The sequence below is a fragment of the Solanum verrucosum genome, unplaced genomic scaffold (genome assembly GCF_900185275.1).
Source record: "Solanum verrucosum unplaced genomic scaffold, falcon-dt-bn FXZP01000224.1, whole genome shotgun sequence".
In the NCBI taxonomy this organism is placed as follows: domain Eukaryota; kingdom Viridiplantae; phylum Streptophyta; class Magnoliopsida; order Solanales; family Solanaceae; genus Solanum; species Solanum verrucosum.
Window position 1 is genome coordinate 152,996 of NW_026020410.1, and position 25,370 is coordinate 178,365.

At 33.9% G+C, this 25,370-nt stretch overlaps 1 protein-coding gene across 1 annotated transcript; it reads right to left on the bottom strand.

The window, feature by feature from the left end:
- Nucleotides 1-7,052: 7,052 nt before the first annotated feature.
- On the bottom strand, nt 7,053-8,245 carry LOC125840605 (uncharacterized). The gene is made up of 2 exons (XM_049519571.1): nt 7,694-8,245; nt 7,053-7,592 (listed from the first exon to the last, which is right to left on the bottom strand). The coding sequence occupies exons 1-2, from the start codon at nt 8,243-8,245 to the stop codon at nt 7,053-7,055; spliced, it is 1,092 nt and encodes a 363-aa protein (XP_049375528.1).
- Nucleotides 8,246-25,370: the final 17,125 nt, after the last annotated feature.

Consider the following 25,370-nt stretch of genomic DNA (forward strand, 5'->3'; position numbering starts at 1 on the left):
TCTCATTTTCATTCATAGACTTCAAATCTTAGTATCAAACAATTTTTTAAAATAGTTTATCTTCAATAAATCTCACCCTACTTGTATTGCTAATTAAAGGTCTCTAACCACAAAAGTCTATTTCCAAATAATTGGACTTGGTGCTAAAATAATTGCTAACTTAAGGTTGTCACACCCCTTTTCGTGCACGGCAGTAGGGTTTTTCCAATTTAATTGACGGTATTGATTAAGGGATTATTTTATTTTTTTGGAGTTGCCACTTGGAATTAAGTGTGGTGTTCCAAGTCACCTTTTTTAATCCCTAACCAATAGGAAATGACTCTTTAGTTTTGGCCTGCAAACCAGAAATTCGGGTAAGGAATTCTGTTGACTGAGAGGAAGGTATTAGGCATCCCTCGAGTCCCGTGGTTCTAGCACGACCGCTTTTATTGACTTACTTATTTTTACTACTTTTGGATATATTTTGTCTACAGGCCATGGTTTACTTATTTATTATTATTATTTTTTATTTGTTAAATTTTTTTATTAGTCTGAACCTAGATGTGTAACCGCATTCTTGGTCTGGACATTTAGAGGCATAACTGCCTTCTCCTCTCAAGTACATCACACCTAATAATTTTTATTTACACCTCTAGGTTTAATTTAATGAAAGTTAATTATTAAAATAATTAGGCCAAGGTGCGTAACCGCATCCTTGAGTTTCTTAAGTATCTCAAAAAAGATGTGGAACCACGTTCTTAACTGAGAGAAATTTAATTGTGTTTGTACTCGTCCAATATATAATAGATCCTAAGATATACCTATTGTTATGTTAAAACAGTCTAAAAACCTTTTCTATATTTCACTTATTACCTTCCCCCACATAAAATATTACATTTAATTAATTAAATCTCATCTTATTAGCATAATAATATTTCCAATCGCTAACAAAACAAAGCATTGTTATTCGAGATATGTTTTTACTATTCTAATTATAAATAATATTTTTTTAATGAATGATAGGAAAATAATTAACAAATTAAGGTCATGCTTCAATTAATTATTAATGATACGTGTTGATATATCTTACTAACAAAACAAACTATCTAAAAATAACACTTGTTGTTTCTGTAAGTTAGTAAACCCAAATCTAATATCCTCATTAATGAACCCGTAAAATTGTTCTTTAGAGAAAAATAAAAGTAAAAAAAACCATCTTTAGTATTTATGCTAAATTTAAACTAGAATTAGATCTATGACCTATAGAATACCAAGATTGTAAAACACTTTAAATGATAAGATTAAATCGTATAAAAAATGCATTTTTGGGTTAACAAACAATGATTTACTTAGTCCGTTTTTAAAGTATGCTATCAACGAATAACTCAAAACTATGTGAAAATTAATTAACAACAATCCACGAGTCACGTTTCGGTTCGATAAAATAAAGCGAATAAAGAAAAATATTGATTCCTTGGTGAGAAAGAAGCAATTATACGTTATATCATATTTTAATCAGAATTCAACACTACAAATATTTACACGTATTTAAATATTATAATGGCAAAGCTAAACACACATGAAATTTGAATAAAATCCTGACACCGGAATTAAGTACTATATATTCATGAAAATCAAATTATAAAATAAATATTAAATAGTACCTCTTGCGAAAATCAACTCACGAAAGGAAAGCAATTCTAATTGGGAACCATATCTTGAAATCACAAAAGCAAACTTCGAACTCAACCTTTGTTTGTGAGTAAAAGAAATATGTATAATAAAAGGACGAATATGTTTATTGTGTGCGCGTGCCGACGGAAGTTTATTGCTAGAAAAATCTTTTTCTTATGTTTTCCTGGTGGTCTGCGTGTGTGTGTAGTGTTTTGTAGGTTTGTGTATTTTTTCTTTGGTATGTTTTGTGTATTTGGGTGTATTGTAGTAGTCTTTTTTTTTCTTCCGTCCCTCTGTAATGTGTGTGCAGGTCTCCGTATATAGTATAATAGGGGTGTGTATATATATGTAGTGTTCTGTGTAGTAGTATGGGTAGTTGGGGTAAGTAGGGGTAATGTGAGGTGAGTGGGGTAATATGGGTGGAAATGGTTAGTGAATTTAGGATAAGAGGTATTGGGTTAGTTTAAGTTAGTAATTATATTTTTAATTAAATTATATAAAAAATTAACTTACTTTCCTGAACTAATAGTTAAATACAAGATAAGTTAAATAGTTAGTTAAAAAATAAGAAACACTAGCTTATTTGTTAAATTTAAATTGAATTAAAACATATAAGTTTTTTTTTTTAGTTTTCAAATCTTTTAAAATAAACTTGCTAAAATATGATGAAACATAAAATATTTAAGCACTAAAAATGGTGTAAAACCTTAAGTTCGGTAAAAAATTATGTGTCTACAGCTTGCCTCTCTTTGACAGGAAACACAAAGTGTTTTTGGACAAAGAAGTAGACAAAGCTATAAATTTTGACCGAACTCTTATTTGAAAGAAAAAATCTGCAACCGAGTCCTTGATTTGGACATCCTACATATCACGAGTTATAAGGGAATTAGGTCACATGTAGTTCAAGGAGATGAGGTGATGGGTTTGAAGTTAAGTGAGGTTTCATCAAGGCTCCAAGTCGCGGTTCCTATCCTTACATAAAAATAATGAAAGCTAATAGTCAAAAGGAAAATAAAAGTACAAGCTCCTCTCTATGCTGCTTCTCTCGAGTCTTCACTTGAGTCTTAAATTTGATTTATCATCTTGATTTTGGTGAGTATCTTGATCTTGAATAAATTTGATGCTTAACTTGCCACTTAGAGCGAGTTTTTGGCACTCTTCAAAATGACAATTTGAAAATGCTCTTGCATGGCTGATGTTTTCTTGATTAGAAGCTGAAAAGAAATAGATGTCAGAAAGTCAGGCTGCTACATGCATTGAACAAGCTGATTCTAGCTATCATGAGATAGATCATTCTGAAAAGAGTTGAAACTTTGTTCTTGAATTTCAAATCTATGTTTCGCTTGAAGAAACCTGAAAACCATCACAAACAAAAGAAATAAACAAAAAAAATTCCCCAGTTTTCACTGGAAAATTTTTGTGAGTTATTAGTAGATGTGAATTTTTTTTAAAATAAACTCATACTAGGAAGTTCTTATCCTAGGAGAAAAAAAAAAGAACAGTCTAAGACTAGGAAGTGTTTATCCTATGAGAAAGGAATCAAATCCCATTATGTAGGAGGGTCCTGCTAATCCCATTGTCCAGGACGGTCCTACTAATCTAATTCTCATTGTTTAGGAAGGTCCTGCTATACTAATTCTCATTGTTTAGGAGGGTCATGTTACTCTAATTCTCATTGTTTAGGAGAAATCTCATTGTTTAGGAGTGTCATGCTACACTAATTCACATTGTTTAGGAGGGTCCTGCTACTCTAATTCTTATTGTTTAGGAGGGTCCTGCTACACTAATTTCCATTGTTTAGGAAGGTCCTTCTACTCTAATTCTCATTGTTTAGGAGGGTCTTGCTACTCTAATTCCCATTGTTTAGGAGGGTCCTGCTACACTAATTCACATTGTTTAGGAGGGTCCTGCTACACTAATTCCCATTGTTTAGGAGGGTCCTGCTGCACTAATTCCCATTGTTTAGGAGGGTCCTGCTACACTAATTCCCATTGTTTAGGAGGGTCCTGCTACTCTAGTTCCCATTGTTTAGGAGGGTCCTGCTACCCTAATTCCCATTGTTTAGGAGGGTCCTGCTACACTAATTCTCATTGTTTAGGAGGGTCCTGCTACTCTAGTTCCCATTGTTTAGGAAGGTCCTGCTACTCTAGTTCCCATTGTTTAGGAGGGTCCTGCTACTTTAGTTCCCATTATCAGGAGGGTGCAGCTAGACTAATTCTCATTGTTTAGGAGGGTCCTGCTACACTAATTCTCATTGTTTAGGAGGGTCCTGCTAAACTAAATCATCAAATACGATTACCATAACATTTTTTTTAAAAAAAAAATAGTTTTTTAAATTTTTTTAGATTAGAAAATGTTTATCCTAAAAGAAAAAATGAAAAATAACTGCCTCAAACTAGAAAGTGTTTATTCTAGGATAGAGAAAATAAATAAATAAATAAAATAATAATACTAATAACGGTCTAGGACCAGGAAGTGTTTATCCTAGGAGAAAAAATGCATGTAATTTTTTTATTTTATTTTTTGCAATAATGTTCACAAATTTGAGTCTTCAATTTTTTTTATTTTTTTTAATGACAGTTTATTTGTGGCATTGGCTTTGAGGTAGTTTCTCCTATTGTTGCTATGTTTGAAGCTAATTTTAACTTTGAGATAAACTGCTTTCGTTTGCTAGGCAGCTCACCTTAATAATCTTAAAAACATCTCTAGTTGTTCAGAACTTCCAACATCATACTTGTTATATTGTTTCCACCCTCCAACAATCATTGAATCTTGTATTCATATAAATTCTCAAAATTTGTCAATTATTGGCAAGTTACTATTTATATCAATATTTCTTGAATCATGTCACATTTGAGGTGCTGACCAAACTTTGCTTTGTACGATTGAAACAATGGTAGCAATTTTGAAATCATTGTCTGCTTGCTTTAATGAAGACTAACCCAAGGGAAAAAATGAAACCGAATTGAGTGATACAAAATAAGAAGAATGAAAGTAAAAAATAAAAATTGACCCTTTAAGAGAAAAAAAATGAAAATAAAAAGAGACTCATTTGAGAGTGATGGTCAATTCTAATGATCATGACATGCATGTGAGATTAAATGACTTGATTTGTCCAATCAATTTAAACTTTATCTTTGTCAAACTTTCAACCTTCTGAAGTTAGACTTTTATAATCCAACTTTTGCACTAGATTCATACCTCACATTCGACTTGTGGTGCCTCGAAAGGTTTTTCACCAATAACCTCTCTCATTTTGTATGTCTCTCACTCACATCGTCTTATAGTGCCCTAAGGGTTTTCACCAATAAGTCTCTCATTTTTCACTTACTCTCAACACAAATGATGCCTTATAGTGCTTTCGAGAATTTTCATCGATAGGATTCCCTCATTTTTCGCTCCTTATGCGAGGGACATGACATTTTTCCTTATATGATAATCAACACTGAAAGCTTGCTTGTCTTGTCATTGTTAAAAATTGATCAAAAGGTCTTTATTTGGATTGTAATATGGCTTTTGGACAGGGTTACAAAGAAAGGGTGAAAGCTCAAATATAATACTTATAAGACGGTTAAGACTTACGACTTTTGGAATCGACTCTATTTTGTAAAAATAAACAAATAAACAAATAAAATAATAATAAATTTATTATTATTATTATTATTACTATTTTTGCCCCAGTTTTTGTGATGAGGATCTTATAGATTTTTTTTTGGTTGGACCAAATCACAGAATAAGGCTGCCTACGTATCTTGTCAAATCAAGAACCAGGTTGAACATAGTTCAGGAAGCTTGTTCTTTTGTTGTTATTGATTTTTTCAACCTTTTTCTTTCACTTTTTTTCCTTGACTCTTTTTTGTGACTTCTATTTTTTATTTTTTTGAAGTTGTGACTCTTTTTTCTTTTTTTGAATTTGTGACACTTTTTTTTTTTACTGTATTTTGATTCCAAAAGAGAGGTATGAAAGAGAATAAATTTAAGGCTTAAAAGGAGTAGCAAAGGATTACACAGTGTTTGGATAGTAGAATGAAATGCCTTTGTCATATCAATTATTAATAATGACAAATACAAGCATGCCATTTAAGATGTGAAGTGAAAATCATACATTATCTCTTTGCAACGTATGCATTGATGGATATGTATATCAGCTTGAAATCTCCATTTGAGTAATATCTTCTTGACATAAAATGACATACGTTAATTTAAACGAAATTTAGTCTTTTAACCATTTTCGATACTAAAGGACGTATCAAGGTGTTTAAGTCATTTATTCATTTCTTCAAATGTATTTATTTTTTTGACTTCTATGGTGTATTCATTTCATGGATAGATATAATCTTAAGATCTTACCAAATCGACTTGCATATCATGTCACAAAAATTGAATTGAAAAGAGATGTATGTGGAAAGCCAAATAGAATGGGTCACTTTGACAAAAAGTAAAGATTATATTAAGATAAAAAAAAACTCGATGACAAGACAACAAACTAAATTTTAGGTTACAACTCTATAATAACTCAAACTACGACAAGACTTAACAAACAAACACATAAGAGAAATGATAGAAAGGTCTGACTTAATAAAATAAAATAAAAAAAGAATTGCATAGCAGTAATGATGACAAAATAAACTATCCATACACTCTTTTTTGAGAGAAAAGAAGAGTGTATCCCAATCACCAAGCTTGACTTATTAGCCACTACTTTGCACGCTAGCCTTCATGAAAGCTCCAACAATTTCAAGTGTCTTTTCCTGAGAATTGAGAGAATTGTCATATTCTTAGTCATCACATATCATTTCGATGAAGTGTACATCATTATGCGTGAGTAGAGGATTCTTAGTAACATTGGGGGGGGGGGGGTTATCATTTTGAACCACAATCATGTTTGTTTGAATCATCTCTTCCACTTTTCTTCTTAAATTTCGACAATCTTCAGTATTGTGCCCTGGAGCATCAGAATGGTATGCACACCATATTGTTGGATTGAAACCTTTTGCATGTGGATTAAGATAATTTTGAGGTATTGACTCTATCATATTCAAATGTTTCAATTTCTCAAATACACTTGTGTAAGACTCTCCAATTGGTGTGAAATTGTTCATAGGTCTTTGACCTCCTTCAAATACCTGTCTTGGACGGGGATTATAAGGTGCTCGAAAATTTTGAGAAGAAGGACGAATATTTTGATTTGTTGGCGCTCTCCATTGAGGATAGTTTGGTGGATATGCATATGGTTGTGCACCATAGACTGCATGCTGAGGTGGGACAATAGAGTATTGTGTATCTTGCATGGGGAGATACTGATGAAATTGAGGTGGTGCATATTGATAAAGTGGACCCCTTGGACTTTTTTGTGTGTCTGACATAACATTTGCTACATCCTCCTTCATTTTCTTTCCTCAAAGATTTCCTGATCCATTTTTAATCACCTGTGTTGTGGCTTTCAAGGTAGCTTGACTTACAATTTTTCCAGACTTGATGTCATTCTCCACCATTTTACCAATCTTAATAACTTCAGCGAATGTTTTTCTAACAACGAAAAGTAAATAATGAAAGTAGTCTGGTTCTTGCGCTTGAAGAAAAACATCAATCATTTCAAACTTTTTCATTGGCGGCTTAACCCAAGCAACTTGCTCCCTCCACCTAATAGCATATTCACGAAAATTTTCGGTGGTCTTCTTTCTCATGTTGACAAGTGAAGTACGATCTGGAACTATGAAAATGTTATATTGAAATTGTTGAACAAAGCATCGAGCCAAATCATCCCATGTATGCCAGTTAGAAGTACCTTGATCTATGAACCATTCTGAGGCAATTGCCATCAAACTTTCCCCAAAATAAGCCATGAGCAATTCTTCTTTGCTTTCAGCTCCTTTCAGTTCATTACAATATCTCTTTAAATGAGCTACAGGATCTCCATGTTCATCATATTTTTTGAACTTTGGATTTTTAAAATTGATGGGTAGATGAACGTGGGAAAACATGCACAAATCATTGAATGAAACACTTTTGTGACCTCCAATCCTTGCATATCTCTTACACTCTGTTCCAAACTCTTCATTTTTCTAGCCATTTCTTCATGTTCCTCGTTCTTAATAGCTTTTTCAGCCTCAACATGAGAATTATACTGATGAGTGTGAGGGTAAGAGCTTGGAATTTTAAAAGTCAATTCAGGAGTATAATTTCGATCATATTGAACTTTGGGTGGAGGATCGTTGTTGGATTCTTTCTCCATTATAGGTTGTTGAACGACATTAGTCAGCGCAGTTGGAATGAATAGTGGATTACTTGTCATAGGCATACTCAAAGGGCGCACCGTAGAAGTTCCATCTACGTTGGATGCGTTAGCATAGGGACCGAATCCAGGTGGATAAATTGGATCACTTATCGATACTTGGACTGGGGGTGACATATTTGTATTTAGATAGTCACAGATTGAAGGCGGTGGAGCTTGTCCACTCATCCAAGCTTCGTACATCTCTGTCATTTGCTGTCTTAGTATCCTTATCTCTTCGGCTGACACTGTTTCTTGTGACATCATCTGGTTCTGGACCTCATCATTGTCCGACTCATTTCCGTCTTTGTGAGTCATTTTCTTTTTCCCTTTTGACCTTGTATTGTAGGGATGTGATGCCAGCTTAACTACAAATCAACCACCTTAATTTAACTGTGCAAGGATAATAATGCTTGTTAGGGTTAGACATTCGTCAGTTATAAGTTAGTTTTTTTAAAATGATTTAATAATGCATTGATCAAATCCGTTTGAGATTGCGTACGTAACACGCTTGCGAACATGACTAAGATCTTTGCATATTTTTTCAAAAACTCAATAACTAAGCTTTTTTTTAGAGCTTTGAGATAAAATCTTTAGTTTTTTTTATTTGAATTATTAAAAGAAAATTAATAAAAACTTGTTTTTGATAAAGATAAAGCTTCTTGTTTTTCATTTTTAAATTTTTTTTTGAATAAAGATCACCGAACCCAAAGAGGGTTACCTACGTATCTCATTGAGGTGAGAATCAGGTGTGTGTAGTTCGTCCAGATTAGACAGAAAAAAAAATAACTTTGAAATATTAAAAACTTTTTTCTGATAAAAATGCAATTTTTAAAGTATTATGAACGTAAAATATTTTGATTTTTTTATTAACTGTACAAAAGGGAATTTAATTAATTTTTTCTTTTTTTTTTGTAATTTTGATTAAATAGTGAAAAATCTTTCATTTTATTTTCTAGAAAGGTATAATATCTTCTAAAAGAAGAAATATTATTTTTTTTTTTGTAAATTTTCTTCACAAGTCACACTAAAATGAGTCAACTTATAAATATTTTCTAAATAAATGCATTTGCATGTAGCACATAAAATGATCTAAGTGGTCAAGTAAGAAAGGGATACATGCCATAGACAGACTCAATTCTTGTTCAAGTCTACTAAGTAAAATGCAAATGATGCAAATAAGCGGAGCCTACTAAGGATAACCATGTATGTATATTAGGTTTAATAGGTCTAAACCTAAAGAGATTAGTTTCTAGACCAGTTTACCCGAGTGGACAACTCAGGCTAGGGAGGGGCAACTTATTGGTAGCAGCGCTATTCCAACTTCATTGCTGGTCCAACCCTGCCTAACATTTGTGACTAAAATCCCTCACTGAGTGCCTAGACGCTCCAGTTTTATCTCAAAAGAAAGTGGGATGCATAACTACATTACCTACTACCCTATTTTTAGACACTCAAATGGTGAGCGAGAAAACAATTATATACAATTCAAGAATATAAAAGCGATAAATGAGCAGCAAGTAACACATTAGGTCATCAAAACAGTATATCCAATGAAATAATATAATAAAATCAAGTAAAAGTCAATAGACAAAACTTGAATTATGGTTAATCCCCAGCGGAGTCGCAAGAGATGTCACACCCCTTATCGCGCACGGCGGCAAGGTTTTTTTCCAATTTAAGTGACAATATTGATTAAGGGATTATTTTGTTTTTTCGGAGTCACCACTTGGAATTAAGTTGTGGTGTTCCAAGTCACTTTTTTGAATCCCTAATCAATAGGAAATGACTATTTAGTTTTGGTATGCGAACCAAAAATTCAGGTAAGGAATTCTGTTGACTGAGGGGAAGGTATTAGGCATCCCTCGTGTCCCGTGGTTCTAGCACGGTTGCTTTTATTGACTTACTTATTTTTACTACTTTTGGATATATTGTGTCTACATGCTATGGTTTACTTATTTTTTATTATTATATTTTATTTGTTAAAATTTTTTATTAGTCTGAACCTAGATGCGTAACCGCATTCTTGGTCTGGACATTTAGAGGCATAACTGCCTTCTCCTCTCGAGTACATCACACCTAATAATTTTTATTTACACCTCTTGGTTTAAATTAATGAAAGTTAATTATTAAAATAATTTGGTCAAGGTGCATAACCGCATCCTTGAATTTGGCCAAGGTGCGTAACCGCATCCTTGAGTTTCTTAAGTATCTCAAAAAGATGTGGAACCACATTCTTAACTAAGAGAAATTTAATTGCGTTTGTACTCGTCCAATATATAATAGATCATAAGATATACCTATTGTTATGTTAAAACAGTCTAAAAGTAAATGGCAACGTCAAAATGTTAAAGTAACCTAATCACCTTTTCTATATTTCACTTATTACCTTCCCCTATATAAAATATTACATTTAATTAATTAAATCTCATCTTATTAACATAATAATATTTCCAATCTCTAACAAAACAAAGCATTCTTATTCGAGATATGTTTTTATAGTCTAATTATAAATAATATTTTTTTAATGAATGATAGGAAAATAATTAACAAATTAAGGTCATGCTTCAATTAATTATTAATGATACGTGTTGATATATCTTAATAACAAAACAAACTATCTAAAAATAACACTTTTTGTTTCTGTAAGTTAGTAAACCCAAATCTAATATCCTCATTAATGAACCCGTAAAATTGTTCTTTAGAGAAAAATAAAATTAAAAAAAACCATCTTTAGTATTTATGCTAAATTTAAACTAGCATTAGATCTATGACCTATATAATACCAAGATTGTAAAACACTTTAAATGATAAGATTAAATCGTATAAAAAAATGCATTTTTTGGTTAACAAACAATGATTTACTTAGTCCGTTTTTAAAGTATGATATCAACGAATAACTTAAAACTATGTGAAAATTAATTTACAACAATCCACGAGTCACGTTTCGGCTCGATAAAATAAAGCTATAAAGACAAATATTGATTCCTTGGTGAGCAAGAAGCAATTATACGTTATATCATATTTTAATCCAAATTCAACACTACAAATATTTACACGTATTTAAATATTATAATGGCAAAGCTAAACACACATGAAATTTGAATAAAATCCTGACACCGGAATTAAGTACTATATAATCATGAAAATCAAATTATAAAATAAATAAAATAGTACCTCTTGCAAAAATCAACTCACGAAAGGAAAGCAATTCTAACTGGGAACCACAATCTCGAAACCACGAAAGCAAACCTCGAACTCAACCTTTGTTTGTGAGTAAAAGAAATATGTATAATAAAAGGACGAATACATATATTGTGTGCGCGTGCCGACGTAAGTCTATTGCTGAAAAAATCTTTTTCTTATGTTTTCCTGGTGGTCTGCGTGTGTGTGTAGTATTCTGTAGGTTTGTGTATTATTTCTTTGGTATGTTGTGCGTATTTGGGTGTATTGTAGTAGTATTTTTTTTCTTCCGTCCCTCTGTAATATGTGTGCAGGTCTCCGTATATAGTATAATAGGGGTGTGTATATATGTAGTGTTCTGTGTAGTAGTACGTGTAGTTGGTGTAAGTGGGGGTAATGTGAGGTGAGTGGGGTAATATGGGTTGAAATGGGTTGTGAATTTAGGATAAGAGGTATTGAGTTAGTTTAAGTTAGTAATTGTTTTTTTAATTAAATTATATAAAAAATTAACTTAATTAAATACAAGATAAGTTAAATAGTTAATTAAAAAATAAGAAACACTAGCTTATTTGTTAAATTTAAATTGAATTAAAACATATAGTTTTTTTTAGTTTTAAAATCTTTTAAAATAAACTAACTAAAGTATGATGAAACATAATGTATTTAATTTAAATATTTAAACAAAATATTTAAGCACTAAAAATGGTGTAAAACCTTAAGTTCGGTAAAAAATTACGTGTCTACAAAGGTGATTCTTATGCCTTCAATGTAAAGAAATTGGGTTCATTTAAATACAGAGCCAACAATAAATTTCACCTTCAATGTTACTGTCTATTTGATTTAAGAACTTCAAATACAGAGACTAATAATTGAAATCACATGTTCAACCAACAAAAATCAAGTTTTGAACTAGTCTCAATTCATAGATGAAAAAAGATATAAAACTTACCTGGAGACGAGGAAGACAAATGAGCAGCGACAATCGATAGCAGCAAGCGCGATGCCAGCAGTGGACGCTCCAGGCAACCTTTTGATCTCTCTCGCGTCTCAACTCTCAATCTCAATCTCTCTCACTTCTCAACTCTCAATCTATCAGTAGAACCTTTAATTAAAAACCCTAGACCCCCAATGTTGGGAATATGTTCACTCATTACGAACAAGAAGAAGGAGAAGGTTATAGAAATCACAACAGTTAATCGCTATATTAAACTTTCAATCACAGCTTTCTATTTGTTCACTGATGGAATAGTTCTAGTAGTTTCCAATTGCCATGTGTATACAACAGCTATTTTATTATTATTTTTCTTTGTAGAAGTTTGTTAAGATAATTAAGAGTTAGTCAAAAACATAGTGACAAGTGTATAAATAGCAGTGGTAGAAGAATTTATTTACGATGTATAAATACATGTACATATCATCAATGAAAACACAAAGAAAATTTTCCCATTTTCGTTTGCAATTTCTTTATCCAACATGGTAACAGAGCTTTGATAGAGAGGTTTAAATTTGTTTTCTCATCCAATTTTTCTTCTTCTTTCTTCTTCCTAGGATCATGCCTGACACACCACCTCCTTCTTCTGTTACTCCTGCTGTTGCAGCTCAAGAGGACAAGAGCCTATTGATCACTCTCACACTTTTTACCTTCATCCCTCAGATTCACCAGGTATGCAACTGGTGAATTCTGTTTTCAATGGTAAAGGGTATGGGGGATGGAGAAGAGGAATCCTAATAGCCTTGTCTACTAAAAACAAGGTAGGGTTTATTGATGGCTCCATTTTCCCCCCTCATACTTCTCTAGGACTGCTCAATGTTTGGACTCGATGCAATGATATGGTGATCTCTTGGATCTTAAATTCTCTTTCAAAAGACATTGCTGAGAATGTCCTCTACTCAAGCACTGCTAGAGAGATCTGGAAGGACCTTGAAAAGAGGTTTGGACAGAGTAATGGACCTCAACTGTATCAGCTAAAAAAACAAATTAATGAATCAGTGCAAGGAAATCTTGATGTAGTTGGTTATCATACAAAGATTAAGCATCTCTGGGATGAGCTAGACAGTTTAGACATGGCACAACACTGTAATTGTGCATGTGTTTGTGGTGGTAAGCTGAAGAACGTCAAGTCTTAACAATATAATAGGCTCATTTAGTTCCTTATGGGTTTGTATGATGCCTATTATGGTGCACACAACAACCTGCTCATGTCATCCCATTTGCCTTCTGTCAATCACGCCTATTCCTTGCTTATTAGGGATGATAAGCAAAGGGAGGTTCAAAGTTTTAACCAAACTGCATAATCCGGTTTCTTTGCTGCAAGGAAACATCAAGTTCCTCAGAAATACAACTATGGAGGGAATAGTATTTCGGAAGCAAAGAAGACCAATTTGGTTTGCACTTACTATAAGAAAACTGATCATGTTATAGCAGATTGTCACAGGTTAATAGGATATCCGACATATTTTAAGTTTACTAAGAAGAAGAAGATTCTTCCTGGTGCTAAGAGTAATGCTGTAATTACACCAGACGTAGGCACTTTGTAGTCTCCTGCTCTTGGAGACAGACCCATCACTCAAGATCAGTACCATAACCCATTTCAGATGTACCAGATTGGACAAAAATTACCTCAAGTTGATCAAGCTTCTGAAGACATTGTCTTTTCCCATTATGTCGGTATACTCAATTCTTCAATCACCAAGCCTTTCATTTATTGTAAGCTTAATTTTGTTTCCTGGATTCTTGATTCAGGAGCTTCTGAACATATGACCTCCGAATTAGGTCTTTTGTTTAATATCAGAGATCTCCCTAAGCCCCTTTATGTTAATCTACCTAATTCTTTTAGAGTATTGATTTTACAATCAGGTTCTGCTACTATTCTCCCTGGTTTTACCATTCACAATGTTCTTTTTATCCCTAGTTTCAAGTATAATCTTCTTTCGATTCACAAATTGTGTAGTCAACTCAATTCAATCATATTTTTCACATCTTTTGGTGCTGTCATGCAAGCCCTTTCCATGAAGAGGCCAGTAGAGCTTGGTAAAGTTCACCATGGTCTTTATCTTCTACAATCAGCCGCCTCCAGCAATCAAGTCATTCCTAAAGACGTTACAAGATCCAATAAATGTTCTAGTTTTTCCACTTGTAATCAGTTCTCTAGTGACAATTTTTCTAATTATGTTTTTCCTTCTTTAGTTCATTCGAGTGATGTATCCCTATGGCACAACAGATTGGGGCATATGCCCATTTCTAATATGAAGAATATCTTTCCTCTTATTTCTGCTCATTCTGTCAAGCATCCTTGTGATATTTGTTCTAAAGTTAGGCAACCTAAATTGCCTTTCCCATTAAGTACTACATCTTCTAACCACATTTTTTATCTTATTCACATAGACACTTGGGGACCCTATTAGGAACAAACTTATGACGTTTTAAGTATTTTCTAACTATTATCGATGATTATAGTAGAGCTAATTGGACTTTTCTCTTACGTACCAAGTTTAATGCCTTCCCTATTCTTATATAGTTTCTTGCCATGATTGAAAGACAATTTCAGGCTAAGGTGAAAATGATTAGGTCTGATAATGCACTAGAACTGGGTAGCATTTATTCCACCTCAAATTTTCTTTCATCACGGGGTATTTTACACTAAACAACTTGTGTTTCCACTCCTCAAGAAAATGTGATTGTTGAGCGGAAACATAGGCATCTTCTTGAATCTTGTAGAGATCTTCTTTACCAATCTAAATTGCCTAATAAATTTTAGGGGGAATGTCTTTTAACTTCTACATTCTTACTAAACAGATTTCCGTAAAAAATTCTCAAATTTCGAACACCTTATGAGATTCTTTTTGGTAAGCCACCCTTATACTCTACTCTTCGAAGTTTTGGGTGTCTTTGTTATGCTTCTTCTTCGCCTATACATCGATCTAAATTGGACCCCAGATCTATCAAATGTGTTTTCTTGGGGTATCCCTTTCGGAAGACGGGATACAAGTTGTTTGATCTCACATCTCAACTAGTTTTTGTATCTAGAGATATTATCTTCTATGAAAAATATTTTCCTTACTCCTCTATTAATCCTACTGTTTCTTTCTCTCCTGAAGCTACCTATCCAACTTCCCCCTTTTTCCATCGTTCCCCTACTATTTTTTCTTATTCTGATCCTATTCAATCCTTATCATCCTCTAATTCCCCTGCCCATGATTTACCTTCTCCCACTCCACCCCTTCAGCCCTCTCCCTATCCCTCTCATATCCCTCTAGTACTTCGACGATCAGCTAGGGAACATCACGTCTCTTCCTACTTACAAGACTATGTGTGCAACTCTGTTGTTTTGACTGATCTCACCTCTCATTGTTTTGCATCACCAGTCGCACCCTCCACTCTCCTTTTTTCTACTTTATCCCCTTCCAACCAATCTCTTTTGCATTCTATTTTCAGTTTTTCTGAACCAACTTCTTTTTCTCAAGCCTCCTTACACCCTGGTTGGCAAGAGGCAATGTCAAAGGAGTTTGAAGCTTTGGAATCCAACCACACCTGGGAGGTTGTGGAATTCCCCAAAGATAAGAAAGCTTTACCATCTAAGTTGGTTTATAAAATAAAATATCAATCAGATGGCACTATTGAGAGACTCAAAGCTCGTTTGGTTGTGCGTGGTAATATTCAACGTGAAGAAATTGATTTTACAGAAACTTTTAGCCCTGTTGTTAAAATGACTATGATTCATTGTTTGTTAGCCATTGAGCTAAAAAGAATTGGGTTTTATCCCAATTCGATGCCAACAACGCTTTCCTACATGGTGAATTATATATGAAGTTTCCACAGGGTATGTCTCCTCCTTCTCCTGCTCATCTGTGTAAATTAAAAAAGTCCCTATATGGTTTGAGGCAAGCCTCGCACCAATGGTATGCTAGACTCACTGCCGCTCTTAATTTCAAAAGCTACATTCACTTCCTCAATGACTACTCTCTGTTTTTTAAAGTTTATGATGGTTTGATTACTCTTTTGGCAGTCTATGTCGATGATATTTTGGTTACTGGTGATGACCCTATTGAATTAGCATCTCTTAAGGATTTTCTACATTGTGAGTTTCATATCAAGGATTTGGGTAGTGCTCATTATTTCTTGGGAATGGAATCGCTCCGCAAACCTCATGGTTTAATTTTAAGTCAACATAAATTTACCTTGGATTTGCTTGCTGAGTTAGGTTGTTCTGATCTCAAACAAGCCCTTTCTCCTATGGATCCTTATCACAAGCTTCATGTCAATGAGGGTGTTTTGTCCCTGATCCAACACTGTATCATCGTCTCATCGGCAAATTAAACTTTATTACACATACAAGGCCTAACCTTTCCTTTGTTGTCCAACATTTAAGTCAGTAAATGCAATTCCCTCGCCAACCTCATTTTGATGCAGCTCTTCGGGTCCTGCGATATCTTATTACTGACCCTGGCATAGTTATTTTCTTCTCTGACTCACCTAATTTTGATCTACTTGCCTTTTACGACTCTGATTGGGTATCTTGTATGGATTCTCCGAGATCCGTTAGTGGTTTCTTTATTACCCTCTGTGGTGCCCCTATTTCATGGAAGTCCAAAAAGCAAGCTTTGGTTTCTCATTCCTCAGCTGAAGCTAAATATCGCTCTATGCGCCGTGTGGTAGCTGAAATTATTTGGTTAGTCCGGCTACTTATAGATCTTGGGGTTCCACTGCCCCTTCCTATTCCTCTCAATTCCGACAGCCAGGCAACAATTCACATTGCCAAAAAACCTAGTCTTTCATGAACGCACAAAACATGTGGACATTGATTGCCACTTTGTGCGCCAACAGTATGTTGCTGGTCTCTTTTCTCTCTCTCTTTTGTTCCTTCTTCCACTCAAGTCGTCGATGTTCTCACTAAGCCCCTTTATAGGCCTCTTCATCGTTCTACTTTAGGCAGCTGGGAGTTGTTCCACCACCCTCCATCTTGAGGGGGGGCGGTGTTGGGAATATGTTCACTCATTTTCCAGATGAACAAGAAGAAGGAGAAGGTTATATCAATCACAACCGTTAATTGCTATATTCAACTTTCAATGACAGCTTTCTATTTGTTCACTTATGGAATAGTTCTAGTAGTTTCCAATTGCCATGTGTATAGGACATCTATTTTATTATTTTCTTTTCTTTGTAGAAGTTTGTTAGGATGGTTAAGAGTTAGTCAATAACATAGTGACAAGTGTATAAATAGCAGTGGTAGAAGAATTTCTTTATGATGTATAAATACATGTACATATCATCAATGGAAACACAAAGAAAATTTTTCCATTTTCATTTGCAATTTCCTTATCCAACACCCAATAAACAAATACAATGTTTAAGTTATAAATTAATGAATGGTTCATATATTATAGGTAAAATGAATAAATATATTCATATTTCGAGTAAATATGCCCCTGAGTGGTTTTGACAAATAATGTATATTTAATTATTTTATTCACAAATTTACATTTATCGAAGTAAAAAAAATAGTGGTTTTTTAATTCCAAAAATATTACGTGACTTTAAAAATTTAACCTAATATTTTTTTACCGCTTCAAATTAAACACGATTGAAATAAAAAATAAATAAATCAATTCCTTACTATTTAGTCATAAAATATATTTGGGTCGGTCTAAATAACAAAAGGATTAAGATATTTTTAGTTGGATTAGGTTTGTGTGGGTTTGAAGGGTAAAAATTGAATGAGCTAAAGAAAATTAAGCCCCTTGACATTTTTGAAATTAAAAAAAATCAGTTTTAGGAAATATTTTTGTTAATTAAGTTTGTTAACGAAAAAAGTAAGTCTGTATGTCTCATTAGTTAGACGACAAAGGTATATATGCATCACTTTTTTATTTGGTCAACTTTTTCCCTATATTATGTATATCTAAAACTTATTTTCAAAAATGATTTTATTATTTTTATGAGTTAAATACACAAATAAAAAAAGTTGAACTTTTTTATTTGATCAACTTTATGATTTTTCGGGTTTTTATTCTATATTACTAATTATTTTAAATCTTTAATTATTATTGTGATAAATGAATTTTATTTTCAATCAAGTAATCAAATATATCCCTAAATTAGTTTTTTTAGTACTCTATAAAATAATTATTAGAAGTTTTCAATATATTGGTATGATGTTTATGTATATTTAAATAAGAAATTATTATTAATAAAATTTTAATTTAGAAAGTAGAAAAGAATTCATGTTGCCACAATACATGGCGTTTTAGTGGCAGCTACATCGCCACAAATAATCTTTTAGTAGCAACGGCTTATCAGTCGCCACTATAACTAATTTCATTAAAAATTTTAGTGCATATTTGTGGCGACCTAAACATAGTCGCCATTGACTATATAATTTTCAATAACAATTTTAAGGCTCGCCCCTAAATCTAGCGCCTTTTGTGGCAACATTTACAAGTCGCTACAAAAGCTCCAACTTTTGCCGCAACTCTACGTGTCGCCACTAAAAGTCGTCACAATAAACCATATTTCTTGTAGTGTTAATAGTGTATTTTAAAGGTATATGTGTGCCCAAATGGACAGATTACTATTTATAATAATGTAATATTTATGATGTCCACGTAAGCACATATATACCTTTAAAATATACTATTAAATAGTTCAGAGGGATAAAAGGTCCTTTCCAAAATTCGGTAACGTAACAACAATTTCGGTCAAAATTCGGATATATTTCAGATTTTTTTCCCTTACTTTTAAGCAGTAAAGATATCAAAAAAATTATGACTGTGATAAACTAAATCATGGATAAAACACGGAGTTGTTAAACGCAGGCAATGTCATGTTTTTACTACAGATCTTGAAAAGAGCAATCACAAAAACATAGACAACTCCACCGAACCAAAAGAAGTCAAAAATAATATTCTCAAAAAATTGTCAGAATACAACTAGAATGGAGATCATAAAAATCCTCCATTTCCACCAAAGTACCAAGTTCAGAACCTATCTACACTTCCCCATCACTCAAGGGAAGATCACTAAAAAAGACTTCCAATTCATTATCGAAAGCATGCAAAACAAACTAGCGGGATTGAAAACAAAATTCTTTACTATGGCGGGAAGAACAACCCTTGCCAAATCATGTCTAAACAACATTCCAACCCACATAATGCAACTTATCAAGTTGCCGACTAGTATCACAAATACAACATAATTATATTTGGGGAACAACTAACACTAAGAAAAAACTACATCTACTTTCTTGGGACACCGTAACATTAGACAAATCTCAAGGAGGACTAGGTCTTCAAAATTGTAAATGGAACAACCTGGCTCTAATGAGTAAGCTATCATGGAAAATCCTTAAAAACCCAACAACACTTTGGGTGGCGACCTTATTAGGAATTTACTCTAAGCATAAACGTATTCAATCGCCGGAAGATTTTCAGAGAAGAAAGAGCAAAATATGGAAAAACGTTGAAGTAGGGTTGGAAATATGTACCAATTACCTCTTTTGGGTTTTAGGAAAGAGTGATAAGATAAGATTCTGGAAGGATAATTGGATTCCACACCAAAAGGCACTAAGAAAGAGTCTAGTTGGCCAGCTAAATCAATACGAAATCAACCAAACCGCAGATTGCTACATTAACGATGGAAAGTGGAACCTAAGTAACATACCATTCACAATACTACCTGCTATAATCCAAAAAATTAGGGGAACCATCATACCAACAATAATTAGAGCAAAAGACATACCTTCCTGGTCATTCATTGACTAACAATGGTATCTTTAGCACGTCATCAACTTACAAAAACCTAAAAACAAATATTCCCAAGATAAACCATCAGAACAAGAACTTTAAATGGATAAGGGATCAACAATGCCCAAACAAAATTAAATTCTTCTTGTGCCTATGCCATCATGATAGGCTGCTTACTTGCTATTATTAGGATAAATAGTGTAATACCCCATATTCTACGTGTACTAGTTCTATTTATATGATGCTTATAAATTGCCTTGTGGTATAGTTATGGACTCGGTTTCCTATGCTACTAGTGACAATAGAATAGGTTTAAAGTTGCAATACTCCATGCCTTCCAACACATATACGACTAAGTGAACTCAAAAACAATTCGAACTCGAGATAGTAAAAGGTGGTATATGATGTAAATTTCAAAGTGGTCAAGTGCGTATTAGTGCTACGGTCTTGTAAAGAAACTAAGATTGGGAAAATGGAGTAAAATAAGTGAGGGGCTTGCTTGACTAAACTAAGCTAGTAGGTGACAAGTAGGTGATGCACCTACTTAGAATTAGTGGACTGCATTTTAAGTGAAAAGGGAAAGTAGGTGATGCACCTACTTAGAATTAGTGGACTGCATTTTAAGTGAAAAGGGCAAGTAGGTGATGCACCTATTTAGAATAAGTGGACTGCATTTAAGTGAAAAGAGAAAGTAGTTGATGCACCTACTTAAAAACTTGTGGCAGAAATTAAGGAGGTGATGCACCTGCTTGCTTAAAAGTAAAGGACCATATGATTTCTCCAATTTATTAAGTGAAAACTTCCAAAAGGGACCTCTAAAGCACTCAAGCTTATCACATCTCCTTCATCACTTATTCTCCAGAAAATTGCTCCCAAGAAAAGCCATAGAAGCTCCAAGAGTTTTGGTCTATAGCTTCACCATTAAACTCTCAAGCAAACCCTTTGTTTTTAAACTACAAGTTAGTAGAACATATCCCATCTTAAGGAATTCAAGTGAATAATCTGATTTAACATCAAGTTAAGGGGGGAGGACAACCTAAACTTTGAAGAATCCAAGTCTTAGCAAGTGAGGTTTCTATCCAGCAGGGTAAGCAATGGAAATTTTCATCCCTCTCTTGTTCTTGCATTGTTTGTGAACATTTTTATGTGTTAATAAACTAAGGAGTGCTCTCTCTATATGGTGTGAGGTTGGTAAATGTTCAAGAAGGAGGTGTTGGTTGGGACAACCATGGATTGGAATCCTCTTAAATTTTGATTATGAGCTCGTTTTGAGCATCTTAAATGTAAGGTTAGTTGGAACTCACGGGATGTTGATCGGAAGCCGTATGTTCATATTGCTATTTCCACATTGTGATTCTTAGGAACTATTTTGTGTATCGTAAAATAAGGGGGTGTGGCTGGATATGTTCAGAGAAGTCATGGGAACTAGTTATAAGATATAACATTGAAATTGTAGTGATACACCACTTAATTGAGTATTGCATAAGCTTACTTCCTGCCATCCTTTTGTATATTGATTTCCAAACGTTATGAAGCCTGAGGAGTTTCGAAGGACCATATAAGAAGGTTGTATAGTATATGAAAAAAATTAGAGGAGAATGGGTGGGAAGAACACCCTTGATGGGATCCATTATAGACTTTCTGCCAATTACTGTTTTGGTCTGATCAAGTAGCCCAAACTTGTTTATCAGCTACTAATGCTAGTTTTATTATTTACTCCAATGTAGATAAATAATATGAAAGGAAGACGGTTAACTCACTGTAATATCCAAAGTTGTGCAGAAAGGTATGTAAGGCTATTCGATTTCCTATTTCTTTGGCATGAATCCAACACTTGTACTACAAAGTAAGCTTTCTAAGTTACCTTGGTAGTGACTAATCCATAGTTGCAGTTCCTACACCTAGAGCACTAAAGTGAGTACTCTAATATGAGTTTATTACTAAATGTACGTGCTTACTCTACTAAGTATTAGCATGTAAGGTTTAAACTTGTTTCATCGTCAAAGTACCCTTGGCACGTATTCCCCTTTTATAAATCAAAATGATCCTAGATTACACATGATACATATGTTTTTAAGTTGGATATACAATCTCCCCATATCTTTCCAACTTGCTCTGATTTTCTATTCCATCATATATGTCATCTTTTCACATGTTCATATGTTCCCTTATTGGTTATTACTCCCAGTATGTTAGACTAAAATGTTACCTCACAAGATCCCTACTTGCTCTATTGTACATTTTATATGTACTTACTTGGAATATGTATCTGTCCTTAAGTTGAATCTGCCCACGTTCTCCCTTGGTTCCACGTTCATGTATACCTTGTATTTGATATAAGTTAGTGAGTATTTGGATGTCATATCGAGGTCAAATCTCTTGGCTGAATGTTAAATGTCTTCACTTGATGTGTTCTTCAATGTGAGAAGTCAAAACGCTTACTGAGTCATATAAGCTCATAAGTATTACGTTGGTGTCAAATTTGATTCCCATATCATTGTTATAATTTTAAGTCCATATTCATATGTCTTCTACTACTGGTCCATAGTTCCATATCTAAACAATGATTATGACCGCCAAGACAACAATCTCAAAAGAGTTGTGATCGTCAAAAGAAAAATTTCGAAAGAGTTATGAATATCAAAACAACAATCTCAAAAGAGTTGTGATCATCAAAAGAAAAATCTCAAAAGAGTTATGAATATCAAAATAACAATCTCAAATATTATAGAATCTAAGTGAAGCAATCTGTATAATTATGGGTGGCAGCCCAGGGGCAAATGCCTAGCATGGGTCGATCCCAATTGGTATAGAAGGATGGCAGCCTAGGGGCGAAAGCCTAGCATAGGCCGATCCCAAATGGTATAGAAGGATGGCAGCTCAGGGGCGAAAGCCTAGCATGGGCCGATCCTAATTTGTGGAATTATGAGGACAACATCCCAGGGGTTAAAATGCCTAGAATGGGTCATCCTCTTCTACCACTGATCAGCTGGTCATTTATATCATATGCCTTATAAAGATTATAACACACAACAAAGTAAAGAAAAGAATGCAACATACACGATTCCACAAGTATAAGCAAATGTGGTCTCTAATCCTTATCTATTTGTATTTGCTTTCACTTGAGATCTCATTTTACATATGGTGATATTATGCCTTACATATTCAATATATTCTTTCGTACTGACGTCCCTTATCGGGGACTCTGCATTTCATGCTGCAGGTACCGGTACTCAGCTAGTAGATCTCCCCAATAGAAGCACATGATACTCAACGGTTGTTGGTGAGCTCCAGGTTGATTTGGAGCTTTCCCGAGTCTTTACTATGCGTATTTTGATAGTTGTACAGTCATGCAATCCGATAGAGGCTTTGTAGGCATTGTAAAGCTATCATATGTATTCATAGTTTTACTTGTCACATGTATCGGTTTAGCTAGGTGACATGTGTTGTATATGTAGCTTCTCATTAGTAAATCTATTTGCATAGTAGTTCATTCTCTCCTCGTTGGTCACTTGTAAAACATGTGTTATACGGTTCTTTTCCGCCTCACCTAGGGTTGGGGTGTGACAAAAGTGGTATCAGAGCAGTTCATCCTTGGGAGTCCACAATGTCGTGTCTAGTCGAGCCTTACTTATGAATGTGTTGTGCCACATTTATAATTAGGGTACTGCTTGGACATTTAGGAAATGTTACCTTCCTTCATAATCCAGATCGTGCGATAGAGAGAAAGTAAGAAGTCAATTTACACTTGTACCTGATCATGTTATTCCTATTATGCTTACTATGGATAAGGTTATTACTAGTTAAAATGTCAACAAGGCTTTATTGAGCTCATTTTATTCGACCATCCTACTCCACAAGGTATGTTAAGGCTTTTATGTTATTTGCATCTAAAGTTGCATTTGTACCATTTGTATCACGTTTGTTCAGTTCAGAAAGATATAGTATTGTTATCCATATGCTTTAAAAATGATGGGTTACCTTGTTACATATAGGAGCTATTGCATTTCCAAGCACATCTTCTTAGGAGGATGTAACCAACTCTTGAGTTCTATATTTCCTCAATATTTAGAGGACACTCGTTCTTAGTCTGTGCTATACATAAAATTTTTGATATTAGACATGTACTCTAAATTGATGTTGTTGAACTAGTTTCTTTTAGTTGGAAGAATGCAGTGGCACAATCTGATAGCTAAATGTATCAGTGCAATAGTGTTACTAGAGATACCCCTAATTGGCTGACAAGGCCTAAATTCTCACCATATATCATCCCGAATATGTTAATTGTTGGTTTTATATGGTATGTTCCAACAACCCCGAATAAGTACTAATAACATTTATATTCTTTTCATGATTATGAAACTTAGAGATAAGTGTGCTAATTACTGAATATGATATTTGTATGACAGTTCCTACTACAATCTATATTTTGGCTATAGAGGATTAGTATGTGACCAAAGGGTTAAGGTTAACAAAAGGAAAATTGATTGGTTAGACCTAAATTGTGATTAGTTAGGTTGTACATAGTGGGATTAGATTACATGAAGCTACTAGTTTTGATTAAAAGGTACTTGTTAGACAAGAAGCATGCGAGAATGAAGCTTGGATGACACATGCCGAATATGTACGTAGAGCTTCTAGTTAGAAAGAGATTGTACTTGTAAAATCCCCTAAACATAGGAGTAGGGGTGATATGAGGATGCTATAGAAGAGTGAGATAGGTGGTTATGAAAGATATTGCTATGTGTATGAGGCAACAATAAGGTATCAACCCTTCAACCCTAACAAGTTATAAAGGTGCACCTGGGAACAACTTTGTGAACCTTTGTTAGATAGAAAAGTCATTTTAGTATTGATTAAAGTCTTGATATTTGGTCTTGATAACAAAAAAAAAGGGGAATAGATAGGTTACCTGGATAGAAGATACATGGACCTAGTTCATCTACGTCATTAGTACAAAAGAGAAGTAGATGGGTTTACCTACTCTAGTATGGCCAGATCTATCTAGTTAAGCCGAAATCGGCTAACTCTAAGACATTATTAATCATGATATAACTTTATAGGAACCTGACATTAGAGTTCATGTTTTATGGTCCATTCAAGCTTCACTATTTAATTTTTATTTTGACCTTCAAAAGGCACCAGACATTGAGTGTGATGTAACACAAACTAGTAAAAAAGGTAAAGTTGACCTCAGCCTCCTACTCCAAAAGATAAAAAATTGAGGATTTTTTCTCTCTATATTAACTGTAGTATTTATATTGACCTAGAAGGAATCCAAGTTCCAATGGCAGACCATCTATAATAACTCTGAGGAGATTGAAGAGAGTAGATGGGGAAATCAATTGTATGTGCTTTGAGGTGAGTAAGGAATATGAGCACAACTATCCCACTCGTGGCCTAACTCTTAAGACAATGTTTTCTCCCTTAATATGGTAGAGTGGTTCTATAGGATATCTCATAATTTTCAAAGATGGTGTAACAACTCGTATTATGCATATGCTTGTTCTATTCTTGTGAT